This window comes from Rhododendron vialii, chromosome 10a, assembly GCF_030253575.1.
Source record: "Rhododendron vialii isolate Sample 1 chromosome 10a, ASM3025357v1".
In the NCBI taxonomy this organism is placed as follows: domain Eukaryota; kingdom Viridiplantae; phylum Streptophyta; class Magnoliopsida; order Ericales; family Ericaceae; genus Rhododendron; species Rhododendron vialii.
Genome location: NC_080566.1, coordinates 26204385 through 26216611, shown reverse-complemented (window position 1 = coordinate 26216611; position 12227 = coordinate 26204385). Strand labels below are relative to the sequence as shown.

The 12227-nt window shown below is 37.1% G+C and overlaps 1 protein-coding gene and 1 long non-coding RNA gene across 2 annotated transcripts; one reads left to right on the top strand and one right to left on the bottom strand.

Annotated features, from left to right (window-relative positions):
* Positions 1–508: 508 nt before the first annotated feature.
* Positions 509–1981, bottom strand: LOC131303598 (uncharacterized). The gene is made up of 2 exons (XR_009192100.1): positions 1737–1981; positions 509–808 (listed from the first exon to the last, which is right to left on the bottom strand). It is a non-coding gene; the product is annotated as an uncharacterized LOC131303598 (long non-coding RNA).
* A 2669-nt stretch (positions 1982–4650) lies between these two features.
* On the top strand, positions 4651–5346 carry LOC131303597 (auxin-responsive protein SAUR32-like). Its single transcript, XM_058330545.1, has one exon. The coding sequence runs from the start codon at positions 4833–4835 to the stop codon at positions 5145–5147; it is 315 nt and encodes a 104-aa protein (XP_058186528.1). The 5' UTR covers positions 4651–4832; the 3' UTR covers positions 5148–5346.
* Positions 5347–12227: the final 6881 nt, after the last annotated feature.

Genomic DNA, 12227 nt, shown 5'->3' with positions numbered 1-12227 from the left:
CACCTTATGACTTGTTTCTATGTTCTACTTGGTTCTAATATGATGTCATGGAAAACAAAGATGCAAACTACTATCTCTCAGTCCTCTGCTAAAGTAGAATATGGGGCTATATATAGCAACACTCATATCCCAACTTCAATGGTTGACATACCTTTTGAGTGATCTCGGTATCATCCTTCCTTCATTGTCAATGGCTCTTGATCTCTATTGTGATAACCAAGTAGCAATTCCCATTGCTGAGAATCTAGTGTTTCATGAGCGAATAAAACACATAGAGCTTGATTGTCATTTCGTTCGTAACCAAATCCAATCCAAGTTCATTTCTCCCATTATATCCACTCATCAAACCAGATTTGTCACGCCCCGCTTTATAATAATTCGGCAGCATGATTTTTACCTCAAAAAAAAAATAATTTTGTCCAATAACTAAAAACAACTTTCTTTTCACTCCATCATGCAAGGTATTATAAGTCTTAACCAAATAAAAGAAGCATGACAAGCTATCCACTTCCAAACATTTCAATTTTTTTTGATTAGCCACTATGGCACCCAAAACACCACTTAAACCATACAACTCCAATTACAAAAGGAGGTACAAGTTTTCCTTCTTCCTTGCCTAAAAGACATAACAAAGCATTTCTAGAGGAGAGTTTAACATTTATCATTACATTCTCAAAGTCAAAAACATATACATATAGTCAAAAGATAGCTTTTAAGACCCAACAAAATATCATGCAGATCGACTCGCCAAAGCACAAAAGATATCTCCATCACCTTGTCCATCAAAGCGCATCCTTGCCTTTCGAACCTGTAAGGTAGGGGTGAGCACGACCGCCCACACATAATCTACTAGAAACTAAAAGATGCAAGTGACATGTTTGAAAATATGAATACTCATGATAGCTAGACACAACTCTTAATGAATATAATAAGCTCGAAAGGCCAAAATTCTTCAAACAAAAAAAATAAGTCAACACATTAAACTAAGTACAAGAAAGTAAGAGCACATAAAACCAAGGTCCAAGTTATCACAGTTGTGTACCAATCCTAGGCGACTGATCAGGTCCCTAATCATCCAAATTTATGGGCTACTAACCCAAAGGCCTATGGGGCACCTTATCCCGCGCGGGTTTACGGACTATAGACCGACGGATAACTCATTATCCATATGCTTCCGGCTACACAACGAGCATAAAATGGCCAAGTCAAACGCCAATACATGGCTCACTAGCCCAAACGTCAAGTATCAATCTCAAATCAATTCCAATAAGTAAATACAACTTGTATCGACACAAATCTCAATCTTTACTTTCAAATCCACAAAGCACTAAACATAGTATATAAGTGTCTACACTTTTTCAACTCCACCCTCAAAAAATTTCATCAATTATGTCAACAAGAGGTAATCCATATCAAATACAAAAAAAATTAATGTGCTCTTCACCAAATACAAACAATTAATCCAAGTACCCTAAACTAGTATATCCATTATCAATCCAATTAAACATAAGCCAATATTTAGACACCACAAATTCTCTAGGCATAATATTTTCTCCACACCCCATCAAACACTAAATCCATCAATTTCAATATACAACTAAAAGTATGAAATTTACATAACCACACAAATTAGGGCTTTTCTTCCATAATCAATTACTACTTAAATACATGAAAATAATCAATCCTCAAACACAATACTTGCATTTTTTTTGAGATATCTAGTAGAAAAACCCTACCTCAATTGGTAGCACACAAGAGAGATGAGTGAGATGGTGATGGAGGAAAGCCCACAAACTTGAAATCCCTAGATTCCTCCAAGATCTTGATGTAGATACAAAATGCCCAAGCAAAAGAAGGTGCAAGATGATTTGGTTGTGTGTGGGTGTGTTTGATTTAGAGAGAGAGAGAGAGAGAGAGAGAGAGAGAGAGAGAGAGAGAGCCCACGGCTCTGGGATGGAAAAGAAAAAAGGAAACAGAGAACACTTTGTTCTCTCGGCCAAAAAGCATTTAAGGTGTAAAAGTATTACACCCTACCCCCCTCAAGTCTCTAAATTATCACATAATACTTGCATGCTATAACTTCTTGCACTAGAGCCCCTCAACTAACACTTAAACGAGTAATTAGCTCTAGAAATTTCTAACATTAATTAAACAACACATAGGAGTCTCCCAACACACTCAATTAAAGGACCGATGAATTCGAACACAGTCAAGAAAATGCCTACACATGCACCTGCACAACTATATTCAAAAATAATAATAATTTTTTTTGGCTCATAAAATTCAAAGTATTTAAAATAACGCATTACACATTAAAGAAATATTAAATAAATAAACTTAGACACGGTTCTCTACAAGATTACTGACATTTTTAAAAACTGCTGACCAAGTTGACTGCTAGAACTAATGGTAAATCATCTGATCATCAACAAGCTGGGCGTTACTCATGTGCACACTCTGCATCGAGGGGGAGTGTTAGAGACAATAGCATAAATCAAGCTTCAATTAGTTGGCCTAGACAATTTTTGAGATTTCAACTTTCCAATCAAGCCTAAATCAAACTTGGAAGATTAGCAGCCCACAAGAGACTTCGTCAACATCTATATCAAGAAGGCCGGATTTCTAACATTGAACCGGTAAGTCTTAAGTCTTGACCACCAGACTTGCCCCTTAGGATTTTATATATGCAAGATTTTACACTTGTACGCATATGACTCAACATCCTTCATTTTTACATGCATCTTCCGTGATTCTCCTTTAAGTGTTTAATTTGCTTTAATAATCTAACCTAATGTTCTGTTAGAGCATCCTCATCAGTGTCTCTACATTTTGGACCAAAGTACACCTTAAAAAGTCACTTTATTACTTTAGCTATTTACTTTTAAAAATGTCTACTGCATTAAACTCTTTACTATCACTCTCTACTCAATTAAATATTCATACTTTAAAATCTACTGCATTAAACTCTTTACTATCACTCTCTACTCAATTAAATATTCATACTTTAAAAAAAAAAACTCCAACCCCAAAAAATCCCCAAACCAGCAAAACCAGAACCGGATAGAAAAAAAGAGGCAAAATTAACCAGAACGTTGGAAGCAAAACCATCAAACCTCTCTCTCTCTCTGGGCTTCTAAAGCAACAAAATGAGATACCAAAAGCTCTGATAAAAAAAAAATATTTTCAAAAGCCTTCCCAATGAAATCTCTCCTTCTCGTCTTCATGACTTCATCATCTTCAACTTTCTGTTTGGAATTAACAGAGAAACATCACCACAGATCTATTTGGAAGTTGATTAAAATAATGAATGACTTGATGAATAGTGACTCACGGGAATAAACAAGATACTGTAGCAAAGTTAGAGTTTTTTCGAAGTAGAGGGGGAGGAAGAGAGGCTGATGTAGGGTTGTTTTGGAATTTTTTCTTGTTTTGGCTCTTTAATTTAGTTTGAAGAGGGAAGTAAAGAGGTAGATGAGGATGCTCTTAAGCATTGTCAGCTCTCTTGCTTGATTTCAGTGATGTGTCCCTTGGATCTTGTTTGTTTGAGTTTTGATAGTAATAAATTAGTCAAAAATAAAATAAAATAAAATTGAATCATGTCCACCTCTCTCTTGTCGGAGTGAAAATAATGAGATCTAGTACTTTTTTTTTCAATATAAACAATCGCGTAAGAGGTCAAAAAGTGAGTATATTTTATATTGATTCTAAATGATAGATTCTATTTGACTTTGAACTTGCACCACTAGACATGCATGCGATTAGATCCAATTAATACTCCATAGGAATATTAGTTGAGCAGCTCAGTATACGTGTACTGCTTGGCTTGATTACTTTTCAGCTAGCATTCCGCTTCTACTTTGTCCATCTCTTGACTCACTTGTTCAGATCTTGACTCAACGATTCATTCATGTACGTACGTACCGCACCTCTTCTTCCGGTTTGGGTAGGGTGCGGGGAGGTGGTCAGTGGTACCGGCCACCCCGTCGTAACCTCCCACCCCCACCAAAAAGTTGTTGCTTTGTTTCGCAATCCCTACTGATTTTAATTGATTATTTTTTACTATTATTGATTGATGATTAATTAACTAATAAAAGCATGTATTTCTGGGGTATTAGGTTTGATTAATTTTAAAACACCTATACTTTCTTTGGCGTTAAATACTCTTCCGTCGCAAAAGAATTGCCCGATCTGCAAAACAAGAATTTAAAAAAATGCATTTGGTTCAAAAGAAATTCTAAATTTTTTTTCGTGAGATAATATATATCAATAACAAGTTCTTAAAGAAAATTCTTAACGTGTTCGAATAACAATATTTTCTTTTGTAAATTCTCGGTTTGACAGATTGGACATTTTTTGGGATGGAGGGAGTGTGTGTTTATATATATAATTTATTTATTTTTCTTTTTTGTCACCTCCTAGTGGCGTGGAGTGGTGTGGTGAGCAGGTTAGAGGAATAACTAAGGAGGAAAAGAAAAACAATAAGAAACACTAAAAAAAGTATAAGTGGAAAAGTGGGACCACTTAGAAATGAGTCATGACCATGAATAATTAAAGCTTAAGGACAGTGCTTTGTACGAATGGACACGGACACACACTTTCACTACTACAGGAGTATTAAACTTGAGACCAAAATCAAGCCTAGCCTCTCTCACACCCACCTCTCAACTCTCATCTCTATATCCCTATATATATTCCTTTACCCTATACTTAGCCCCTTGCACCACAATCTTAAGCTAAAAAAATCTCTAGCTACTCAGACAATACACACACAGAAATATATACAATTTTCTTTTCTTCCCTGTTGAGTTCAACCAATTTTCTTTAGAAAAAACATGCAAGAAGAGAAGAAGATGAAGGTGAAGAAAGGATGGCTGGCGGTCCGGGTTGGATCGGAGGACGAAGACGGTGGGTTCCAACGTTTCGTCATACCAATATCATACCTATACCACCCTCTCTTCAACCGGCTTTTAGAAAGAGCCCATGAGGTTTATGGGTACCATACCACCGGCCCACTCAGGCTGCCATGTTCTGTAGACGATTTTCTCCACCTCCGGTGGCAGATCGAGAGGGAGGCAATTAACTACAATCGCCATCACCACCACTATCACTACCACCTCCCTAGCTCTTTATCTTTCAACTCTTGTTAGTGGAATTGGATCGATACAAGCCATATTTTCTTTGTTTAAATGGCTAATTAATTAGATCGGATCAGGGGCTTTATTGCGAATATGAAGATTTTCCTTCTCTTTCTTGCCGTCTTTTTTTTTTTTTTTTTTTTTTTTTTTGGGTTTTGGTTGATGTTTTCCCATGGTAATGGAAAAAGTAGTTGCAAGCTTCTCATCGCAATCTTCATCAGGTTTAATTTTTGGATGAGAATATATACAGTAGTTTTGAAATCCTTAAATACTCAAATAGTGAGACTTTCCTGCATCTAAGCCTTCTTTATTTACAGTATATTTTAATTTTTGGATTTTGTCCTCAATCCCCAGGTATATGCAGTACTGCTCCATCTTCTGGAATAGCATGAAACGGAAGTGGAGACGAATGAAATACTGTATCTAATTACCATTGGTCAAGCTGGCCGGCCTTAGAAGGTTGATGATAACGGATAACCCCCAACTTCATATTTCTAGAAGACATGAAGTACTACTACTACTCATCGACAATCAGACATGAAGTACTACTGATCATCGACAATCTCGAATAACCTGATTTGTTTATTATAAGCTTCTTTCGTTTTTTCAATGACTCGGTATCCGGTTTAATGGGCCGACAACTATTTGATTATACAATTGTTGGCAATTCAAGGGGAAAGAAAATTAAAAAAGGAGAAGAGAAAAAAAATGAAGATTTTCGTTTTGATTTTGTTTTTTTCTTTTGAAGACGAGAAAAAGAACGGAGTCGAAGAACCTATCGTAGTAATATCTAGATTCCCTATTTAACCTCCTCAAAATATGTTAAATTGTTGTTTCGCTCTTTCTTTAATTTATGTGTGTGTGGTGCTCTCCTTGTTGTCTTCCTAACAGCGAAAAGGCCTACACGAAATATAGAATTTTTAATATTAGCAGCGATTGTCCCTTGGGGATGTCCGATAAAATTGAAAGAATATTTGCAACGATTGATTGGTTGTAGTAATGAATTATTACTCTTATTAATATGCTGTTTTTCTAGTCCACTCAACGTAAAAGTTGGGTGCGGTGGTATGTGGCCATTATATGGGAATCCACCCCATGCTATTTGACAAACTTGCTAGCTTATCCTTCTCTATGTTTGTTTCTAGAATTCGCTGGAGAAAAGGACAGACAAGATCAAAATCAAATTAATTAAAGAAGTGTTCTCCTCCTTTGCGGCGAAGGCGTACGGCTATCGCGGGAGTGCTAGGGCTATTTAATTTTTTCTTTTTATCGGTATAGTGCTAGGACTAGTTTGAAATCTAATGTTTGAGAAGGCGTGAGTGTGAGCGCCTTGATCTAACTTCTTTCTAACTAAACAAAAAGTATGTCATCTAGGAGTTAGATCACAGGTTCTTCTTACTTTGCCTCAACAAAAAAGACTTCCAAACCATTAGTGAAAATGGAAATGAACAAAAAGCCTATAAAGAACAATTAAGAAATTGAGCTTAAACCTAGCGGAAACAACTTCATTACCGATGGAATAACAAAATTGAAAGTGAAAATGAAAATGGACATGGAAAAATTGAAAATGATAAGCTAACTTGAAATGGAATTAACAAATGGTGCTGTACCAAAATACCAATGTGGAAGTTAGACTATTTGTGTTGGACCCCAAAAACTCCTTCGAAACTTGTGTTTGAAGGCCCAAAAGCAGTTATACAGGCCTGGCTATCATAGTCCGTGGGCATAACTTGCATAGATAATAGAAAATTAGAGGTCTGTCGTGATTTTTAGGTTCAGTTTGATTCCAACTTGAATATTATTTCCAAGATTGCATAAGCTCGGATACGTTATCTTATGACTTTTTTTGTCCTTTTTAGTCCGCATCGTTTACTCCATCCCGCCCCTCCTCTCTCTCTCTCTGAAGACAATAAACCCCCCTCTCTCTCTTGTTTCCGCATCCATCATCAATCTTCACATGTATAGATTAATTCTCAAACTCCTCCAACTACGATTCTGCCATGGACGAGAGTAAAAACCTTCTCTCTTTAATTTTGTGGCTCCCTCTCCCCGCGATGGTGATTCGGCGATGGTGGTTCGAAGGCGGTGCCGCCGTCGCCTTCGCTGAACGCGTTCATACAGAGAAAGCTGATGTGGACGCCGAGGCCGTGGTTCTTGCCGGAGCATGAAAATATGAAGATGACGTACGAGACGGAGGCCCACTGGTATTTCTCCGATCTAATTTCAGAACACAAATTTTTTGAGATCCAGAGATCAATTGGTGTTCGAATTTGTGGCCGGATTCAAAACATCGCGGGTCGTCGTCGGGTTTCTTCACTTTCTTGTATGAATACGAAGAAAGTGAACTGTTGTGCAAATGGGGACAAAAACAGCAGAGGACTGTTTGGTTGCTCATTTGAATGCTTCATTTGGTTAGTCTTTTTGTTTTAGGAATTTTCAGTTGACTAATGACTTTCTTCTTAGTTGATTGAGGAATTTAGAACGATATTTTATGCGAACTATACAAGTGAACTGTATATGTGAATTGTGTATTTTAATATGTGTTGAGATTATGTGAATTGTGTGTTGGGGCTATGCACTACAAGAAAAATTACATTGGGTGACGAATGAAAATCTTCACAAATTGTATGTTTTTCGTCACTAATAATATATGTGACGAAAAAAATTGTCGCCTAAAGGTTGTCGAGAATTCCTACCTGGTGATGAAATCATTTTTCGCCACCTATAGTGCCTTTTGGCGATGAAAATTTTCTTCACAGAAAAAGGACTAGGTGGCGAAATTTTCTTCGTCATCTATTGTGCTTTTTTATGACAAAAAAATTTGTCACAAATTATTCCCTTTGGCTTGTCAAAGGTTCCATCAATGACGAAATTTTTCATCGCCAATATAATAAATAAACAATTGGTCTAGGGTCTACTATAGCATGTTTCTAACCCATTAGGTCCACTGATCAAGTTTCTAACCCACTAAGTCCACTAATATGTATTTGGTAAGGCATAAAGTCCACTACATTTAAAAAGGGAAATAGTGCCTGACAGATTTACCCTTCCATTCAAATCCCATCCATTTAGCCCATTATCCCTTATACGTTTGAAATCACGTAAAATTATCGAGAAATAACAGTTATGTTGGATCAGTTTCGTATCTAACATTATTGTACTTATATAACGTTATATAACATTGTATATTCTGTTTTGTAGAGTTACATCTTGATCTCAACTTTTTTGTTGAATTTTTTTTTTAGTTTCGCTGCACAAAAACTCTCATATAACATTATATTTTCACTTTATTGAATTGGTCCGCGCAGTTACCTCAATGACTTGCTTCTAGTAACAATAATACACACAAAAAAAACGTAATGCATGTGACAAAAAATAAACATATAACCTTATAACGTTATACATGAGATTTTGTCCTTTCTGACTCTAAAAAAAGAAAAAGAGGAGATCTCATAACTTCTTTCCATTATATTTTCACTTTATTGAATTGGTCCGCGTAGCGGCCTCAATGACTTGCTTCTGGTAAGGGTCATCATTTAGCCCGAAGGCCCGTGACCCGTCCGAAGCCCGCCCGGCCCGAGCCCGTAAAACGGGCGGGCTAGCTCGGCCCGTAGTTTGTAATGGGCGGGCTCGGGCCTATGAATTTTTACTTGGCTCGCCCGTAGGCCCGGCCTGTGAGCCCGCCCGGTAGCCCGCCCGTAGTACCCCCCCAAAAGCCCGCCAACGGGCCCGCCTATTAGCCCAAAATCCTTTTTTTTTCCCTTGATTTAATTTTACCCAAGGAAATTTAAGCCCGCCCGTTGGCCCGCCCGGCTTTTGGCCTGTCGGCCCGCCAATTGGGCTAGCCCGTGGGCCGGGCTTGGGCTTCAATTTATGGTAGGTAGCCCGCCCGGCCCGGCCCGCCAAAAAGAAAAAGCCCGGTTGACCCAGCCCGTGGGCGGGCTTGGGCAACGACTTGACGGGCTGGGCCGGCCCGGCCCGACCCGATGATGACCCTTAGCTTCTGGTAACAATAATACACACAAAAAAACTTTATACATGAGATTTTGTCCTTTCTAACTCTAAAAAAATAAAAAGAGGAGATCTCGTAACTTCTTTCCCTTCGTCGCCGTCACCTTCTTCACAGTCGACTTCACAAGCAACTTAATACTCTTCACCCCTTGAACAACTGTATAAATAACAGCCTTTAACAAAATTAGTATATAACCAACATTGATATAACCATATATACTATCAATCGAATCCCTAACTTAATTCAACCATACCATACCGGATCAAAGATTGACCACATATACTCGCAACAAAAACACTAAATTAACTTAGCCATTTGACAAGATTGATGGTATAGACTGCAAAAGAAATAAGAACAATGGAAAATAATGGGAGAGTTTATTGATAGATCAGGAATTGACATATTGAGATCTCTCGTCTCAACTGTTTTTTGTTACACTTTTCAACATGCCCTTCACAGCTTCTTCTACCCCTCTTTATACACGAAACCAATACAAGAAGAAACTGACTCAACTAACCCAACTCAACTAATCCCTCACTTTACTTAACTAATTAAATTATAATGATTACAAACTAAACGGCTCAAGCTTTACTCAGTTGCGTTGCACGTGTTCTCCCACAATCCAATTAGGAAAATTCTAACTCCACACCCATCTACACACCCACTTACACACCTATACTCATAATAGGGGTGGGTTCCACACACACTGGGTGTGTAGTGTGTGCGGGCTCCACCCCTATTATGAATGTGGGTGTGTAATTGGGTGTGTAAGTGGGTGTGGAGGTAGAATGATTGATCCAATTAGGCCCACGATGTTGAGGGCTTTGCCAAAATTCAATCCAGCAAAGCCACCTTTATTCCGTAGTGTATCACCATTAATCATTAACTTAGCCAAACCAATAATCTAAATGTCATACATCTCATTATACACTATACCAGCAAAATCACATGTAACCATATATGTAAGGAATGATGGCCCAATACAGGGTACATTATTGGATATATATATAACCATATGTATCTCATATACAGAGGGAAAACCATATATTCATTAAAGTTGGTTATATCTATAAAACAAATTAAATTAGATTATTGAAATGGTCCGCGCAGCGGCCTAATTGATTCGAATATATAGGCAACATTGATATGACCTTATATACTTGCAATCAAAACCCTAACTTACCTTGGCCAAACCAATTATATAACCATATATACGAAGAGAAACATAAATTGGACTTCTCAAAGATTGATATAACCATATATACTCGCAACTAAAATACTAAATTAACTTAGCTAAACTAGTCATATAACCATATATACGAAGAGAAAAACTTAGCCAAACCATTAACTTAGCCAAACCAGTTATATAATCAAAATTCAGTCCAGCAAAGCCACCTTTATTCCATAGTGTATCACCATTAATCATTAACTTAGCCAAACCAGTTAAATAACCATATAAATTGGACTGCTCAAACATAAACATAAACATACACATAAATCATTCATAAAATTTCCCCAGGATGCTCTGTACAAAAACCCTCAAATAGAAGGTACATAACTTGTTTGAACAAGGAATCAAAGAGGTCAACAAACTCTGAACCAAAAGAAATCTAATTTATGATATAACAAAAATAAAAATAATAAGTTAAATTAGCCAAACCATTCATATAACCATATATACGAAGGGAAACATACCTAGTGTATCGATAACAAACTCTGAACCAAAAGAAATCTAATTTATGATATAACAAAAATAAAAACAATAAGTTAAATTAGTCAAACCATTCATATAACCATATATACGAAGGGAAACATACCTAGTGTATCGATAACAAACTCTGAACCAAAAGAAATCTAATTTATGATATAACAAAAATAAAAACAATAAGTTAAATTAGTCAAACCATTCATATAACCATATATACGAAGGGAAACATACCTAGTGTATCGATTGCGTCGTAGGATCTGACGGCGAATAGAACGGGTGAAGAAAAGGCGACGAGCGGAGAAGAACTTCCGACTGAAACTAGAACGATGAACGGGTCCCCACCAATAGAATAAAGAAACCTCGGCCGACTGGGTATATTTTCTCTTGAGCGTGACGGGTCACCACTCCCTGGCCTTCGAGTTCATCAAAGAAAGGAAAATCAAAGAAACTCGAAGCCGACTGGGTATTAACTTTGTCGACAAAGAAAGGAACTCGAGGCCGCGGATTTGAGAAGCGAGACGGTTGGTGAAGCCGACGGTGATGTAGTGCTTTTCACAATCATGAATCGGGCTGGGAGAATTTTGTATTCCTTCTGAAAAATGGGGGGGGGGGGGGAGGGGGAGGGGTTTTGTAGTGAATCGATCCGGAGTTTTTTTCGGGATTGGGAGAATTTTGAATCAGATATTTTTGAACTGGATGAAAAAATGGGGCAAAAAAACAGAGGTATATTAGACCAATCAGGGTTATTATATCCTTACTAATAGATTAGTGGACCCAGGGGGTTATAGAATTTAGAAGTGAACTTATGGGGTTTGGAAAGTGGTATAGTGGACTTATGAAAAATTCTCCCTATAATAAATTGGTGATGAAATTTTTCATTGCAAAAGACATTCTCATATGTGGAAAAAATCCACCTTTCTCACTCCTGTGGGGTTTCGAACCCAAGTCTCCTAGGTTTTGTGCACAAGTTTTAACCAACTACACCACATATACTTTTTAGCATAAATTTGAAATATCTAATATATAACACATACATTTAACATTAAAATATATTTTGAACGGCAATTTGAACTACGAAACATTAAAATTGGCAATTTTGATAAACATGAAAGTCTTAGCTCTTTATGTTATTGTTCAAACCCTATTTAAATTATCTCAGTCGAAATTCTGAGGAAAGAGTTAAGTCCAAAATATATTTCATGACAAAGCATAATTCATAAATTTCGTCACCAAAGGTATCCATTTGACGATGAAATAAATTTTTCATCGGTAAAAACGTAAAAAAGAAGACGAAAATATTTTTTGTCGCCAAATTGGTCCATTTGGCGACGAAATATTTTTTTCGTCACCGAATAGTCTTCTTTGTCGACAA